The 17,818-nt window shown below is 56.8% G+C and overlaps 2 protein-coding genes across 2 annotated transcripts; both read right to left on the minus strand.

Annotated features, from left to right (window-relative positions):
* Positions 1–2,909: 2,909 nt before the first annotated feature.
* On the minus strand, positions 2,910–10,185 carry SLC27A5 (solute carrier family 27 member 5). Its single transcript, XM_034986471.1, has 10 exons — positions 9,421–10,185; positions 8,527–8,736; positions 7,993–8,151; positions 6,004–6,128; positions 4,977–5,171; positions 4,803–4,893; positions 4,023–4,221; positions 3,687–3,784; positions 3,375–3,505; positions 2,910–3,292 (listed from the first exon to the last, which is right to left on the minus strand). The coding sequence occupies exons 1-10, from the start codon at positions 10,097–10,099 to the stop codon at positions 3,116–3,118; spliced, it is 2,064 nt and encodes a 687-aa protein (XP_034842362.1). The 5' UTR covers positions 10,100–10,185; the 3' UTR covers positions 2,910–3,115.
* Positions 10,186–11,261: 1,076 nt separating this feature from the next.
* ZBTB45 (zinc finger and BTB domain containing 45) lies at positions 11,262–15,879 on the minus strand. Its single transcript, XM_034986225.1, has 2 exons — positions 13,931–15,879; positions 11,262–12,116 (listed from the first exon to the last, which is right to left on the minus strand). Exons 1-2 carry the CDS (start codon positions 15,384–15,386, stop codon positions 11,860–11,862), a joined length of 1,713 nt encoding a protein of 570 aa, XP_034842116.1. The 5' UTR covers positions 15,387–15,879; the 3' UTR covers positions 11,262–11,859.
* Between the last annotated feature and the right edge of the window lie 1,939 nt (positions 15,880–17,818).

The following is a 17,818-nucleotide window of genomic DNA, read 5'->3' on the forward strand; positions in this document are numbered from 1 at the left end:
AGAAGTTGGAATGGATGCACATTGTGTAAATCCTTGCACAGCACTGGACGTCCACAGCCTCAGCCTCCCCTTCCAGCCTCCAGGTCATGGTTCAGAAGGGTTTAATGGCACAGTTCTAAGTGTCATCATCACAGAGCTTTGAAGCCTTGGCTTCAATGCAGGTCCTTCAAAGTAGGGTAGAGTTGCTGCTTGCCTGTTCCCCAATGAGGGGCCGGGACACCTATGTCTTCATGGCAGCCAGAGGTTTGTGGGAGTCTGCTAGGAGACTTCAGCACTGTAGACATCGTGAGGCCACCCCAAGTCTCAGCTCTACCGTGAGATGAATCTTGGTAGATCCAGGCTGGGGAGCCTGAGACAAGGGGTTGCTCTCGTCCCATCACCTCCAAGGTCTGGTAGCCATCTGTCATACAGAATGAGCAAAGACATGTCTCCCCCACTCTCCACCTGCTAGCAGGTTCAGACCTATCTTCTACGTCTGGAACCTCACAAGTCCTACAAAGAGGGGAGATGGGGCAGTGAGAGGTGTCTTGCTGGAGCTGGCTCCCCATGATCCTTGGAGTATAGGTCCACTGAACCGGAATTCCTGGTACCCTGCAGGCCCCTGAGCCACTGTCCACCCCTCCTGGACTCCCCTCTCTCTGCTCTGGTCCACACTCTGGCCTTATCCCCATCCCACCTTCCCCCAGATTCCCCTCCATGAGGGTGCCTTGAGTAGGTCACAGCCTTAGTCCCTACAGCTGTGAAATGCAGACAAACCCCCGCTCTAAGTGATAGAGACCTGTTCTGGGAAATTCGGGGATTCAGGATCAAGGGCATCTGTCAAACACCAAGTGGGTACTCAACAAGTCATATTCAACCTTTTCTGCATCTTGTACTGAAGCTCCTGGAGCCCAGTTTCCAACCTGAGTCCTCCTGACCCCTTGAGCTGAGACTGATGCCCTCTCCCATCTCCCCACCAGTCTCCTTCCCACCTGTGTGGTTGGCTCCTGCTATCCTTCACTTCCTCCACCCTCCTTAAGTCCACCTCTCCCAGGACTGGTCAGTGGCTCTCAGCTTGATTCCATGGAAACAGCAACTATGATACCTGCCTTTCCCCATGTCTTGGCCTTGCACTGCCCTCCTCCAAACTTAGGTGGTCATGTTGGGCTCTTTCCTGCTAGGCTGACCGCTCTGCTCTTAACCCTGAGCAGGCTGTGAGTGTAAAAGTTTCCCTGGCTTTCTAGGTCAAGATGGACTAAACACACATCTCACTTAGTTCAGAAACCCACTGAAACAACAGGGAAGAGTATGTTTAGAACAGAAATCCATAAGTATGAGGATGGAGTAGGAGGTGTCAGGCAATGGCATTCTGAAGCTAGGATTGGATGGGAATGGGTGGACTTGAACTGATCTGGTGAGAGCCACATACAGAGTCGGCACTGGGGCAAGTGGAGGGTGGCCCCTGCAGGCTTATGCTGCAGAACTCCAGAGGGCTTGAAAACTAGCAGCCTTTCCCCTGAGCCGGCTTGGGCTACACACCAGAGAGTTTTTGTGATCACTGGCCTCTACCTAACAGCTCCCACAATTACCCAGGTGTCACTTCTGGTATCTGAGCTCTCAAGGCCTACATCTCAATCTTCACACCCACGTGTGCCCTAGCCTACAACACGCAGGCAGCGATTCCTGCCATGGAGAGAGCACAGACCACTTCACTGAGGATTAACATGTGCTATTCCCCTTTTCCAGGTTTCCAGCTCTTAAGATGCCTGGGCAGCACCTATAGCCCCTGACATGGGGTGGATTGCACTTCCCAGAGGTTCAGTGCCATCTGCGTTTATCCTAATTCCCGTGGAAGCACTTTTGATTCTTGACACATTGAGGACTATACTTACAAAGCCTTTGCCACTCACTTTCCCTTGGCCCACAGACTATAGTTCCACAACGATCAAGTAACATTTAAAGCCCCTGACACAGTACACAACACTTTCCTGAAACCAGCAAAAGCATCCTCCTGCCTACAGCTCTTTTGGCCCCTAGGACACTGGACTTTATCTTCCAGAGGGCTCTGATCTGCTCCACACCCCACCCCACAGGACTTGCATCAGGGCTTTTGCAGGTGCACTCTGCCAAGGACACTCTTTTCCCAGTTACTTGCTGCTCCTCCTTCTCGGCTTAGCCCAATGTCCTTGTCATATCACCACGATAGCACTTCTCCTTACACTTTCCTGACCATATCAACATCTGCTGGCCTGGGGTCAGCCCATCAGGGGCCACAAAAAGACCTATAGATAAAATGAACCTCATCTCTCAATCCTGGAATGACTTTGAGGCTGCTGGCTCCTCCCGCACCGGTGGCCTTGCCTAGACAGAGCCATTCCCTGAGGCTGGTAGGGAGATGGGGGACCCTGAAGTAAGGTCTCTGGAGGCACTAGGCCCTGAGTTCCTTGCTTGTTCTCCATCCACTGTTGGAGAGGAAGAATTTCTTCTGCCCTTCAAGGTTTTTCTGGCTTGACTAAGAATCAAATTGACATGAGACATGTTAACAGGAGAAAATAAAATTTAATTTGGTACATATGGGGAATATATACAGCCATAAAATTCCAAAGACAGGCAAAATGAGGTGTACGTGTCATACTGAACTGAGAAAAGCATAGGGAAAATACTGAGAAAAGTCCGGGAATTCAATAGGAAATAATGTAATTTAAAGGAAAATGAAAGAGTAAATATTTGGTAAACAAACGGTCTTTGGGCCATTAAGAAACAAGAAGACACAGGAATTTGATAAAAGAGGTCTTGCTAAATTCCTCCCTGTCATTTTATAGTTATCTGTGGGGTAGATAAAGAGCTTCTGAATCTGCTGGGTTTTTATTGCTTTTAACACAAAATAATCTTTATGCCAAAGGGGCCCATCTTGGGGCTACCTGCCCTACATAGACATCTGTGTATACATCCAAGTTTATTCTCACTCCGTTACTGGGCCTAGCATCATCTCACTCTCTGCAACAGGGCTTATAGCCGGGCTAGGATTCATGATGATCCTCAGCAGGTTTGGGGTGGGGGGAGGTGACCTGCAAATGGTAGTGGCAGTCAGCATTGGGCACTACCACTTCAGATGTCCTGTGGACTGGCCAAATAGTCAGAGTCTCCAGGTTCCATTGCACACAGCCTGGTACACGTCCCCCGTGAGGGGCCGGAAGGCCTTGGCCTGGTTGTCCAACACGAACAAGGGGTCAGCAATGATGCCTACATTGAAGCCCTCACGCGCCAAACGTGACTTCACCAGTTTGAATGTGCTTGTGATTGCCAGGGTGTCCTGCAGGGGCAGTAAGCATAACCCGACTGTGAGGCCCTGGCCAAGACCTCCCATCCACCTACTTCTGCCACCCTGAGCTCACCTGGATACGGATGAAATGGGGTGCAGCATAGGCAGGGAGCCAAGTGCGGACATGCTGGTACATCCTCTGACCATCGAAGGTCTGGCCGGGGACCAGCTGCACGGCAGCCATGCCCACCTTGCCCTCACAACCTGGGGAACACGCCAGTCATTCTCAGATCACCCAACTCACAGTGCCCATGGCTGACCCTCTCACTTGGCCCATCTCTGCTCACTGGCTGTACCCCAACAGCTCTCCCACCTGTAAAATCTGGAAAACACCCCTCTGCCCACAAAGCTGTTGGAGGTTTAAAATGAGGCAGATCCTCCACACCTGGTACAGACACACCGTAGACGTTCACCTCCTGCAGGAAGTCCACGAGTGACAAAACGCTCTCCACCTCCCGCGTGGACACGTTCTCACCTTTCCATCTGTGGGGTTGAATCCGATGCCAGTGAACGCAACCGTGGCAAAGCGGAGGCCCCGCCTCTTGCCCACCAAGCCCCTCCTCCTGCAAGATCTGATAGGTGGTTCTGCCCAACTCCGGCCCCTTCAGGATCGAGAAGCCACGCCCCTCTGGGTCCGGAAGTCCCGCCTCCTCAGCCTGGCTCCCTCAAAGGATCAGGAAGCCCCTGCCACCCGTTCTCCCAGTCCCGTCCGGGACCCGACCGGAAGGTGTCCCCGAGGCGGTCGCGAAAGTAAAGGAAGCCTTCTTCGTCCACGGTCAGCACGTCGCCGGTGTTGAAGTAAACGTCACCCCTGCGCCGCACATTCCGCACCAACTTTCGTTCCGACAGCTCTCGCGCCCCGCGGTAGCCCACGAAAGGTTGGTGGCTCAAGACCTGGGTCAACAGAAGCCCCGCTTCCCCTGGGGGTAGGAGTTGGAATTAGGGCATTAACCATGGCCAAGAACGGCACAACCCACCAGCCCCCGGCCGGAGGTTACCAACCATGGTGAACTCTTCATCACCGAGACCCTGCCAAAGAAGAGACAGAGAGAGACCTAGAGATAAAGATGGGGGAGGGGAGACAGAGACTGGGAGACAGGAGACATTGGGGGGCCCACTAGAAATAGAAAGAGGATAACAAGGGAAGGACACGGGACAGAGACAAATGGTGGTGGGAAGAAAGAGATATGGCCAAGACCGCGCATGGCCCCAGGAGAGAAGACCCTAGGAGAAGGTACTGGACAAGAGACTGATGCCTGGGAGGACATGGCTTCCACAAATGGACACCCAGAGACCCAGTAAAGCAAGAGATTGAGGCAGAGGAGCCAGGCAGAGCTGAGAAGCTGAGAGGCAGAGGGTCCCAGGCAGTGGTCAGACGAGGTGAGGGCAGCAGACACCACCACTGCGCACTGACCTCAAGGCTTTGGGCAGCTTGTTCCAGCCAAGGACCAGATGGCCCCCGCCCTTCCCACACCCAGGGAAGGTTTCCCAACCCTTGTACCTGGCCCCACAGGGACACACAATCCCTGATTGTCCCTGACAGGCTCTTCGGCCTCCGTGTCGAACTGTACAAGCTCAAAGGGGGACAGCATCTGAGTGGAGGGTGGGGAAGTGTCAGTAGAGGTCCTGTGGGCTCAGCCTCAATCAGGGCCACTGTCCCACCCAACCCACTCACTCGAAGTAAGCAGCTTATCTTGCCCAGGGCCCCACAGCGCCCTGGATAGTTGACGAAGCCAATGTTGCCTTCTGTAGAGCCATAGCTTTCCAAGATCCGAATGGGGCCAAAGCGCTGTTGGAAGGACTTCCACACATCTGCCCGGAGTCCATTGCCCATTGCTAAGCGGACTGTATGTGTCCGGTCCTCTGGTCGCTGCAGGGACATCCCAAGAAGGGTGAAGAGGAGTGTGCCCTAGAACCCTTACCTAGGAAGGCTATCTCTTGGTCTTTACCTGAGGAATTACCTGGGAGGTGACTGGGGGGGTGGGGCATCTATACCTAGGAAGTCTACCAAGGGTTCTTACTTGAGAGTAGTTACCTGGAGTCTGTACTTGGAGGGTTACCTGCAGAGGTTACCTGGGGGTAAGTTACCTAAAAGCCTTACCTGAAGGGATACCTAGGGGTGACTGGAGGCCTTATCCAGGGCTTACCTAGAGGAAATATCTAGGATCTTATATAGGGGTAGTACCTGGAACTTTTACCTGGGGGAGGTTACCTGGAGGGGTTACTTAGGGGCCTTTACCTGGAGGTAAACTGGGGAGTGACTTGAAGTTTCACCTTGGGGAGACACCTTGGGGCCTTACCTGGAGGTAGTTACCTGAAGCATTTTATCTGGGATCCATACCTCATTGCTGATAAGTTCACATCTGGCGAGTTTACCCCGAGTCACCCTTTGTTCTAGGCACTTTATATATGTTTTATTCTCACAAATACCCCCTTTGAGTTATTATCCTCATTTTCCAAATGAGGACATTGAGGCTGAGAGAGGTGAAGTCACCTGCCCAAGGTAGCACTGCTGATCATCATAGAAGCCATGATTGGAAACCTTGTGTGGGATGCGTTAACTGTGGCGGTTGCCTGGGGTGTTTTACCTAAGGGACCTTGCTTGAGTCCTGTACCTGAATCTCTCTGAAACCTTTACCTGAGATGACATCTAGGATCATACCTGAGGTGTTCACCATGGAGCCCTAATCTTAGCCCCTCACCTGTGGAGCGTTACACAGGTACCGCAGGACCTCACCCACATACAGGATCACAGTCACACCATGCAGCCGACAGTCATCCCAGAAGCGGGAAGCAGAGAACTTGGGGGCCAGGACACAGGTTGCTCCTGAGTGGGGAGAGGAAAGGGTTTCAGGTCATGCTTCCATGCCACTCTGTTAAGCTGCTTTGATCACCTAGCTGTGGCCCTTTGAAGCACAGGATTTGGAGCTCATCTGTGTGTCCCTGACCCAGCTGGGACCACCCCCATAAGAAGAGCATAGGTGCGCATGGGTTTGCATTCTATCTCCAGAATGTGTACCAAGCTCAATGCTTGGTACAAAGTGAGCACTGCTAAATAAGGGCTATGAATATTAATCACTCTTGATTATGATAAATGTTTTATGAATGTCTAGCTGGGCAGATGGATTGGTGGTGGCATAGATGGATGGGTGGGTGGGTGAGGAGGTAGGTTAGTAGGTGGATGCGTGAGTTGGTGGAAGGATGTCTTGAAGGATGGACACATGGATTAATAAATTTTACAGACCACTACTTATCACTCCAGGAAAGTGACCCTTTTTTAGCTGATCACCTCCTCTGCAGCTGGCGTTGTAGAAAGCACTCTCCCTACCTCAACCCTAATCCTCAAAAAACCCTGCAAGCTAAATATTATCATCCCTGCACCCAAAGGGACAATTGCTCGTGTGCCTGGTGAGGTAGCAAGTGTGTGTCTTCTTTGAGGCTGTATTTTTGGCAGGGAGGTAAAAAACAATGCCTTCTGTGTGAAAATGGATGCTGGTCTTGAAAGTGACAACTTTGTTTGCAACCCCTGATGAAATGCCTGATTCAGGAAAGGTCTTCAAGAGCTGGTAAAACCAGGGGGAAGGTTGACAGGGAGTTTTCCAATTAAAGCCCCCCAATGTGTAATTTGTCTGATTGCTACATTGTACACCTGAAACTAATGTAACGTGTCAACTATACATACATACACACATACATACAGCTCCCCAATTCATCTTAGCCTCTCTAAGGTAGGGTAACAGTTATGAGCTGCCTTCCATGTGATGTATTAGGAAGTATAATGCATCCCACCAAGGTTCTTGCCACCAATAATTGAACTGCATCTAACGTCTCTAGAGGAAATTTCCAGTCTAATAAGAAATGCAGGGGAAAGAGGAGCAGAGAACAAACAAGCAAGTACAGTGAGGGGACTTTAACTGTAAAAAGCAAAACAAAACAAAACAATTAGACATGTCATTGGGGGAATTCAAACATGACCTGTGCATCAGATGATATTAGAGTTACTGTTAATTTTGTCAGATGTGATTATCACTATGGTGACAGTTCTTAAGTCCTTGTATGTTAGAGATACATACTGAATACTTACAAGCAAAAAGATACAGTGTCTAGGATTTGTTCTAAAATAATTGAGAAATAAAGAGGGGAATACATATGAAGAAAGATTGGCAACATGTTAACAATTGTCCAGGGTGGGTGAGGATATGTGAGACATCATCAAACTATTTTTTCTACTTTTGCTTTACTGTGTATGTTTGAAAGCAAAATGCTGATGGTGGCCGAAGCTGGATGGTGGGTACATGAGAATTCATGTAGAAATATTTAGAAATTTGTATGTGTTTCAAAGTTTGTTTTTATAAAAACTCAAAAAGAAAATACTGGAGAGTTCCCAGTCTGAATTGCTAGTCAGGTGTCCAGGAAGATAGCCCAGTGGAATGCTTGGTGAACACCTAACCCTCACTGACCATCCCAGCACTCCTATCAGCTTGTCACTTTCTGACAATAGCAAAGCCATTAGGGACTAAGTGACCAGGTCTCTGCCCAAGTAGCCTTGGGGCCTGCTGCTGTGTGTCCTTTGTCAGAGGTAAGAACTTCGGTGCTGGGTAACCTGTGGGGCCTTGTTACCCTGAAAGCTCCACCCTGACTTTGAGTCTGGAGGTCCCGTAGATTGGAGGGGTCTTCAGAAAAGGGCTTACCGAGCTCCAGGCAGCTGAGGACCCCAAGGATAAACCCCATCACATGGTACAGAGGCAAAACTGTGTAGACCACGTCATCAGCTGTGACCCCACCCAGGGACAGCATCTTGCACATCTGCAGCAGTCGCTCATGCGTGACAATGGCCGGCTTTGGGAGCCCTGGGGAATGGAGTGGGAAGGGTGGGTGGTGAAAGGACAGCACATAGGAGTGGGTCTCCGTGGTCAGGGGCTTGAGGCTCTTAGGAGGTGTTCAAGTATGGGGATTAGTGGGTGGGCTCAGGGAAGAAAAATTGGATTTGGGGTTCAGAGGGTAAATTCCAAAGCTCAGGTAGGGTTTCAGTGGCTGTTTACTGGGCAGAGGCAAGATTCTGGCACTGACCAGTCAAAACACATTGGGGGTCAGAGTTCAGGCCAGGTGTCACAATCAAAGGGTAGGATGGGTTTCAGAGGTCAAGTTTGAGGCACATGTCAAGCTTGGGGTTAGGGCAGCATTAGGGTTCAGAGGTCAGGGCTAGGGTTGCTGGGCACCCTCACCAGTGGTCCCTGAGGTGTAGATAAACAGGGCAGGACTCTGTGGTGTGATCCCAGCACGTAGGTCAGTGGGCACAGGGTCGGTGGGTGCAACATCAAGAGCAGGCCCCAGAGCCCCCACTCCTGGTGTTGGGGAAGAATGGCTGAGGTAGAAGCATCGGATGTTCTCTGCCTGTAGCTTGGGAAGTACCTCTTCCAGGTTCTCCCGGAGGTCTGCAGGGACAGGTCAGAAGAGAAATTGGGGAAAGGCCCACATTTGAGGTCAGGAGGGGAGACCCGAGACCCAAAGGTAGAGCCCCATAATTAGTATTTGTTGGCAAAAAGGATTAAAACAGGGGCGCCTGGGTGGCTCAGTCAGGCTGAGCCAACTCTTGGTTTCAGCTCAGGTCATGGTCTTGGGGTCCTGGGATCGAACCCTGAGAGCACTGCATGGGGCTCTGCGCTCAGCGGGGAGTCTGCTCAAGGGTTCTCTCTCCCTCTTCCTTGGCCCCTACCTCTGCTCACTCTCTAACATAAATAAATAAATAAATCTTTTTTTTTAAAGATTTTATTTATTTGACAGAGAGAGAGCACAAGCAGCGAGAGAAGCAGGTTCCCCACTGAGCAGAGAGCCTGACGCGGGACTCAGTCCCAGGACCCTGGGATCATGACCTGAGCTGAAGGCAGAGGCTTAACCCACTGAGCCACCCAGGTGTCCCTAAAGTAAATAAATCTTAAAAAAAAAAAAAAAAAAGGATTGAAACAAACATGAAAAAAAACCTCTGGTGCCCTAATAATTACTTTCCAGCAATTAAGCTTTGACTGTAATTGCCTGTGAGGGTAGGTAGGAAGCAAGGATCTCCTTGCCTAGCCCCCCACCAGGACCCTCTGTCCTCTTCTAGCCTCTGGGTTCCTCACCTGGGTCCACCACCAGCAGCCGAGCCCCAGAGCTCAGCACTGAGTGCACCAGGGGTGCTCCCCGGCCATGCGGATTGATCCAGGCCACGGGGCAGCCCAGCTTGGCCAATCCCAGCCACAAACCCAAGGCCGGAATGGTCTGGGCGTCCAGCACCAGGAGGGCAGCTGACTCCCCGCCAAGCAAGCCTGTGAGGCCGCCCAGCTCGGCCTTCAGGGCCCACACTGCCTGGCATGCCCTGTCGTCCAGCTCCCTGAAGGTGACTGAGCGGCTCCCTGGCCCCTTCCACACCAAGGGTGTGCAACCCGGCTGTGCTCGTGCTCGTCGCTCGAAGGTATCCACAAAGGTGTCGGGCGGGTGGCGTCTCATGCGCACTCTGACAACCAGGCCCAGGCGGAGGATCCTGGCAATATAGGCCATATCTGCAGGCAGCCAGCGCAGCCCTGGGGGCGGCCGTGCGGGCAGCAGAGCCAGCGTGAGCGCCGCGGCTGCCAGACTCAGCCAGTGGGGCATCCAGGGCCAGAGCCAGGGCCGCGCCAGCAGGGCCAGGCCGAGCAGCACACAGAAGATGGAGTCTCCCAGGAGCCAGCGCAGTGCCAGGGCCACAGCCGCAGGCCACGCGGGCTGCCCCAGAGCCCACAGCACCAACAGTAACAAGGCTAGTCGCAGCCAGATGCCCATGGCGCCCGCTCCCTCCTCAGAGAAGTGTCCACAGACTGCTAGTAACTTCTGCCAGGGGCTGCCTGGCCCAGATCTCTGACCCCTTAGTCCCGCCCCCACCCCCACCCCCTGACAGTGGCCCTGGAGGTGTTGACAGCAAGGCTTCTGGCCTCAGGACTCCACCCCCCAGCCCTTTTTAACCCGACTTGTTTCGCTGTGCCTACCTCTAGCCAGGTACGTGCCTGGCACTCCGCAAATAGTTGAAGGAACAAATTCAGTGCCTAAATTCAAACCCAGTTCTGATATCCCCACCCCCTCCCATATGCTGGGCTGAGTCTGCCCCACCCCCTGGCATCCATGGGGTTCAGGAGGCTAAACTCCCCCCGCCCGGAACGTGGGCAATGGTTGGACCGGAAAGCCTTAGCCCTTCACCTCTGGGAGGCAGTCACAGAGGGGGAGCTCAGAGAGGCGGTGCCATTGACCTGGGAGCCCGCAGGTCTTCAGTTCAAACCCCTCTCCACCTGCTCCAAATCCTTAAGACAGGGTGCCCAGGGTCAGGTGCCGCCAATGCTCTGGAAGCAGAAGAGTGGCTGTTTTCTGGGCTGGCAGCCGAACTGATGCGGGGTCTTGTGACACTGGTTTGCTACGAGGGATCAGTACCTTCAGCCCCCTGGTTAGCAGCCCAGGGGTCCTGGCTGCTTCTCCCCTTTTGCCCCATCCCCCGCCTTACACTTCAGAACTTACCAGCCAGGGTAGGCATCCTGGAGCTCAGATTCCCACATGGCAGCCTGGCCTCAAAGACTCCCTGGACACCTTCCCCCCCACCCCAAAGTAAGGTGCTCAACCATCATGCCCATCAGGTTGGGGGAGGGGAAGCCTAGAATCCAAAGGGCCTTGAGATTCCAGCAGGAAAGGCCTCGAAGTCTGCATCTTTCCCACATATGGCTTCTTTCTTCTAGATGCACCTCAGGGCTGGCCTGTACCTCTCCCCATAGGACCAAGGGCTCTAGAAGAGTCAAGTGCCAGTCATGTGTGCATCCCACTTCCTCCTGGAGAACAGAGGCATGAGCAGCCAAGTGGATCACCCTGTCTCTGCCCAGGGAGCCTGGGAGGTTAGGGTTAGCTGCCCAGGGACGGGGGCACTGAGCCCCGAGGCCCACAACCAGTCTGTGATGATGAGAAATGCACGGGTCTGGGAGCTCACAGCTTCCGAGTTTGGAACCCATGGCCCCAGTATTTTATTAGAGAGTGGGAGTCCCAAGGCCCTGTCCCAGTCCATGATGGGTCCACCTGAGCCCCCTAGACGCCAGACTGAGGAAGGGGTACGGTGGGGAGCCAGGGATCATGCCCAGCTCGACACTGGGGCAGAGGAGCAGCTCCAGAACCCACCCCACTCAAGCCACAAATCTTGGGCCTGGCCCAAGGGTCTCTGAGTTTAGACTGGAGATGATCCAGTTCTCAGGGGTGGTCGGGTCCCTGACCAAACCCAGCCCCAGCCTGCCACCGTCAGGAGGGTCTAAGTACGAGGGAGGAGAGGGGTAAGGCAGGCCGGACCCCTGGTCAGGTCTGGGGGAAAGGGTGGAAGCAGAGGGAAGGCCTGCGCTCTGGGGAAAGTGTGGTTTGGTGGTGGGAATGTGGTCCGGGCCTCTAGGCAGGGATGTTACCGGTCCCGCGGTGGTTGTGGCCTAGTTCCACGGGAGGTCCCTAACCCGGCAGAGGGTGGCCTACTGCGCGGGATCGTGGTCAATCCTGCGGTGGGCGTAGCCAGGCCCAGAACTGGATCAGGGCGCAGGGTGCGCGGCCAGGTGGCGCTCGAGCAGCGCGCGGTGTGAGAAGACCTTGCCGCAGGCGGGGCAGGGCGCGCGCTCGGGCCGGTGCGTGCGCATGTGCACGTTGAGCGAGCTCTTCTGCGTGAAGCGCTTGGCGCAGACAGCGCACTGGAAGGCGCGCACGCCTGTGTGTGTGACCATATGCTTCAGCAGGTAGTCGCGCAGTGAGAAAGATCGCCAGCACACGGCGCATTGGTGGGGCTTCTCCCCTGTGGGCGACAGGGCATGCCGCGCACGTATGTCAGCTGGGAAGGGGCCCCGCCCCGGGAATCTTTGTCTGGCAGGGACTCCCCTCTCCTCCCGGGCTGCCCATCAACCCGGAATCCCCCTGTCCATTAGGGACACTCCCTTCCCTCCCGGACCTTCCTGCCCAGCAGGGACACCGCCGCCCCCCCCCCCCCCCGGCCGCGACATGACCCAGTATTTCTGCCCACTCAGCGGGGACGCCCCTTTCCCAGACCCTTACCGTCCTACTGGGATACCACTGTCAGGCGCCCCCAATTCTAACAGGTACCCTCCCAACAGGGAATCCTGCTGGTCTGGGACATCGTTGCCCATCGGGACTGACCACTGGGGTCTCCCCCCACCTCCAGGGACTTGCCCTCCCTCCACTCCTGCTATGCCCCTGGAGCACTCTCTGATCGCTGGCCACCATTCTGGGGACAGTCTGGCAAGGCCCGCTAGGCTTACACTGGGAGAGACACAGGCACACATGCCCCTTCCTACTAGAAGCCCCTGTTGCCCAGAACCTTCGTCTGCTGGCAGCTATAATGTACCTGGGGGTGACAGCGCAGGCTGTGTGGCCCTTAAAGTCATCAGGTATTAATAAAAAACCTATCTCAGTGGCAGAGGACTGCAGGGCAGTGCCTGGGCAGGGAGTGCCTGGGCAGGGAGTGCCTGGGCAGGGGTTCCTGCAGACCAACCAGGCCTGGCACCTGGCTACAGAGGCACAAAGCTGGCAAATCTTGGCTCGTACTACCTTGGGCCCCTGGCAGCTCTCCACAGGTTCTCTACCTATGCCTGTATCCTCTCCCCTTCATCTCCAAGACAGCCAGGTGGGGATTTTACACTGTAAATCCCATCTCAGTCACTCCTCACCTCAGAACACTGATGCCCTCCCCACCATTCACAGTGAAATCCCAAATTCCTGGCCCTGCAGAACTCCCCATTCCACTCCCACAGGATTTCCAGCCAAATCTGTGCTTTTCCTAACAACATCCAGTTCAGCCCTGCTAGCAGTCTTTGACATTCCATACCCCTGTCCTCCACCTGAGCCCCTAGGGAGAACCCCACACACTCCGCAACACACCCAGGACCTGCCAGCTACCACCTCAAGCCCTAGCTCCACAATCTCCACTGGTCCACCCTAGCACTCTGTCTCTCCCTCAGCCACTGCAGAGCACCTCCCAGACCAGCTGAGGTTTTAGGGGACCTCTCCATGGTCTTCAAGGAGCTCCCCTTCCCTCCCTCTGCAGCTGCGGGGTCCCCACTATGCAGCCCCACCTCCGTCCTCCAGCGCTGATCAGGGCACCTCTCTGCCTACTCTGCATGCTTTCCCTAGGCCAGCGAACTCACCCTCCCTCACATCCAGATCCAGCCACCGGACCCACAGACAGCCAGAAGACCCAGGAGGCTCCCTGCAGCACTACTCCCCAACCTGGCTATATATCCCTGCCAAGGCTCTTTTCCTCCTGATCATCCCAAGCTCCATCGCGGTGAGTAAAGGCTTCACTGGCAGCTTCCCAAAAGGTCTGGGCAAGTTCCTGCTCCCTAACGCAGCGGTAGGATTCCCCCTGCACCACTAAATCGAAGTAGGGGATGCAGGAGTGCCTGCTTCTCCATGTGGAGGGGCTTCCCCTCCCCCCTATACGTCGCACTTGGGGCTCAATTTCCAGGCTCCCCTGGGGTCATGAAAGAGCATCAGAACCGCATGAGTGCCTCCACCCAACTTGCCTAGTGCCCAGTCCCCCCTCAGGCTTGAATCTCCAATGACCAAGGGGCTCAGAGACCCATCCCGGCTCACCCGAGTGGATGAACATGTGCTTGGTGTAGTTTTTCCGCGAGCTGAACGTCTTGCGGCAGTGACTGCACTCATAGGCAGGTGGCTCGGTGGCACCCGGGGCTCGGGCAGGGGTGGCCGAGGGGGCCACGGCGGGAGCGGCGGGCGGGGCCGGCGCCTCCCCTGGAGGCGCGCTGGGGGCCGCATCTGGCTGGAGCGCGGGGTAGAAGGCGGAGGAGAGTGCAGGAGCAGGGCCGGAGGGCACGGGAGAAGGTTGCGCAGGTGGCCCAGGAGCGCCCAGATGAAACGGGAAAAGCGAGACTGGAGGCCCCGGGGTCTTCACGCCGGGGACGCGGGATCCGGACAGGACGCAGTCAGGCGGAGCCGGGGTCTCGGTGGGACAGGCTTCCGCGGCGGTGCCATCCTCATCTTGCCAAGCGGACACGTAGCTCTCCGGGAACACGTCCTCGGCAGCCGACGCCCCCCTGAGGAAGTCCCTCCCGGCGCCGCCGTAGTCAGCGAGGCCAGCGGGTGCAGGCGGCTCCTCGCACGCGCTGTCAGGGGCGGCGGTGAGGAAGCCGGCGGCGCAGTCGGGGAAGGAAGGGGGCGCCTGGCCCTCTCCCGGGCCGCCGCCTTCGCCGTCCTCGCCATCGGTTTCATCATCGGTCTCCTCGTCGCCATCGCCGCCGTCGTCCGGGGGCGCCGGTAGGGCGGGGTCGACGTCCGACCCCTCGGCCTTGGTGGGCGCAGTGGGCGCGGGCAGCTGCAGGCGCGCTGGCTGGCGCTGCTTGCGGCTATGCGCGGCACCGGGGTGGCCCGGAGGGCGCGCGGCAAGCAGGTGGCGCAGGCGGTGGCGTAGCTGCGCGGGTGCAAGAGGAGGGGGCACGGGCGTGGGTAGGGGTGCGGGCGCGCCCGGGACCGGCGCGCGGGCGCGGGCAATGATCTGCGTGCATTCGTCTATGACCGTCTGGATGCGCAGCACGGACGCGGCCGTGAGCACCTGCAGGGCTTCGCCCTGTGCCACCACAAGCGAGCCGCTGTAGAGGAACTCGACGAGCTGGCGCACCGTCTGCGCGGGCACCACCGGCGGCACGCGGATCTCCGAGTGGCCGAGCAGCAGCTTGTCCTGGAAGAAGGGCGAGCCAGCAGCCAACACACAGCGGTGTGCACGCAGCGAAGCCTCGCGGATCCTCACCGTCACGTCGCAGAAGTGACCGCCCAGCCGCTGCCCGTTGAGGGTCTCGAGCAGCGAGCGGGAGAAGTTCTGCAGGTGTATGTGGTGCACCGCCTCTGCCGCCGCCATCTGCACTGGATGAGGGGGTGTGGGCGGGGAGAGGGGGGTCAGAAGGGCACCCACCCCCTCCCCACTGTCCCTGTCCCTTGAGCCCTTATTGCAGGACAGGGCCCATGGGCGCACCACAGCCCCAGGCTTTGCGAACCTCAGCCCTCTCGAAAAGGCCTCTGGCAGTCCTGTTCCCATACACAGGACACAGGACTCACCAAACACCACCCCGTCTCCAGGGCCTCTGCAGCTCTGCCTCTGGAGCCCCTGGCACACCCCTGGAAGAAGGTTGGGAATACCAAAGCTCTGCCTCCCTCCCAGTCTTGCTTACTCCCCAGGGGAGAGTCCAGAGCTCAGCTTCCCCTATAGTGGCCCACCCACCAACCCTTCCCCTAATTCCAAATCCATAAACCTTCCCCAAGTCCCCCTCCCAGGGGGCAGCTCTGTGGAGAAGACTGCAGGGGCCCCCATACAGAACTGGCTGCCACACCTTACCCACTCCCTTCCCTGGCTGGCTGTGATTCCTCCCCAAGCAGCTTCTTTTTGATCTTCCTTTGCCACATCCCCTAAGCCTGGAGCATCCAAGGTCCTGTGGAGACCCAGGTCTGTTGGCTTGGAATTGGATTAACTAGTGTATACAGAGGTCTTCTTGGGGTGGGGTGGCACGCCCTGCCTGCCTCCTGGACTAAGCGATTCAGGGTGTGCATAGTCACAAAGGGTTGAGAATAAGTTGGGCACTAGCCTGGCAAGTGCCCCATAAGAGAAAAATACGTGGTCTCTTGCCAACCTCAGCACCGCAGGTAGGGAGGTACCTCTTGCAGCCTGGTGTTCTTGGAATCTCGATATGGCTTGTAGGGCACGCGGTGTGGGTGTGGCATAGAGAGGGGGCTTGCGTGGATCGTGCAGCGTGTGTGATTTGGAGGGCAAAGGTGGTGCAGCAGCTGCCTCCGTATCAGCATGATTCTTGTCAAAATTCTGACCTCCTAATTCCACTTAATTTGCCCACCCTCAGACACTGGAAGGGGGAGGGGATACCATCCCCCAGGGGACTCCAGGAATCTGAGAAGCTCTGCTACTTCACCCGCCAAGCAGGCACCATGCTCACTAGGACTCAGTCTTCCGTCTTTCAAACAAAGATGGGATACCTGGCACATCCTGCACCCAGCCCACACGCACCTCCAGTCTAGGGGAGGACAGTCGGACACAGGACGCACCCTGACACTCACCCACTCTCCACCAGCCTGGCTCAGGCTGGATCACACAGCCCCGGAGTGCAGCCTCTCTTAACCTTTCGGGTCTAATGGGGGTCTCAGACTCACCCCCCTCCGGTTCCTCATGCCCAAATCACCTTTTCTCTTTTGGGGCCAGCCCCTCCGTTTCTTGCATGCTCCACATCTCACCCTGAGATCACTTCGCACTCCGCCACTGCCCCGGTACCTCCGGCCGAGGCTGATGGAGCCATCTCCTTGTGATCCCCGCCCCCCGGTCTATTCCCCACGCGACAGCCAGAGGGAGCCTGTTCAGACCTGACAGCTCGGGACCATCGTGGGCTCAGAGCCCTCCATGGCGACGAATTAATTCCTGGCAACTCTTCAAACAAGCCAAGTCTTTGCACGTGCTGTTTCCTATGCCACAGCCCGTTCCCCGTCTTTATTCACCCACCGACTAGAGAACTTCAAATCCGTGCCTGGGCGATTGGGGCGGAAACTTGCGCATCGACCGTACCCTTTAAAGCCTGCGTCTTCCGACCCGCCCCCGCCCTGCTCCCGGTCTCTTATCTCTCGGTCCAGATGCCGCAAGGCCTTTTCGGCGCCTCAGAACAAAGGCCCCCCCCCCCCCCGGGTATGGCGCCGCAGTCTGGCCGCCACGCCTTTGCCCTCGCCGCACACTTTGCTCCAAGCACCCTCTCCCATACTCTGCTCAATTGCTCGCGCCCTACCCTGAACCCCGAGGCCCTCTCTCAGACGCTCGGGCTGCACCCGCTCCAGACCCCGGCCAGCCTGTATTTCCCGCCTGCGCGCGATCGCCAGAGCCATGCCCCCACCCTGCAGCGCCCCCTCACGTCCACAGCGTGCGCTCCAAGCCTAGCGCCGGTGCCCGTCCCCTGGCACGCCCCGGCCTGCCCGTGGGCCCTGCAGCAGGGGGATGCCCGCCAGACCCCACCTCCGCCTCCTCCTCAGGCACGCGGCCGGGACGTGGCCTTCTGCCGCTCACCGCCGACCAGGCCGCACTTTCGGGGGACGACGCCGGCGGAACCGAAGTCTGCAGCCGCGGTGGGGTTGGGAAGCGCTAGGTCAGAGCACGTTTCCGGTGTTTCTATGGCGATCCGCCGCCGCGGCCGGGCCGCACTTCCTGTTCTAGTCAGAGTCGGAACTCAAGTCGCAGAGGCTCGGGCGGCGGGGCAGCGAGGAACGTCTGGGCCAGAGCACGCTTCCGGCGTTGCCCTAGGCACAGGGACGAGGCGGGGCCTGCGCGGTCCATCTGTGGGCCACGCCCCCGTGCGCTCGCCGCGGGGCTGCAACTAGAGCTGGAGCACCGCGACGGAGGCTGGGAAGGCGGTCCGAAGCCCCAGGTAGGTCTCGCCTGGCTCGGACTGCGCTGCGACCCCCCTGTCTCGGCTGGCTCGGACT

The sequence above is a fragment of the Mirounga leonina genome, unplaced genomic scaffold (genome assembly GCF_011800145.1).
Source record: "Mirounga leonina isolate KUSES-001 unplaced genomic scaffold, KU_Mleo_1.0 Mir_376, whole genome shotgun sequence".
Taxonomy (NCBI): Eukaryota; Metazoa; Chordata; class Mammalia; order Carnivora; family Phocidae; genus Mirounga; species Mirounga leonina.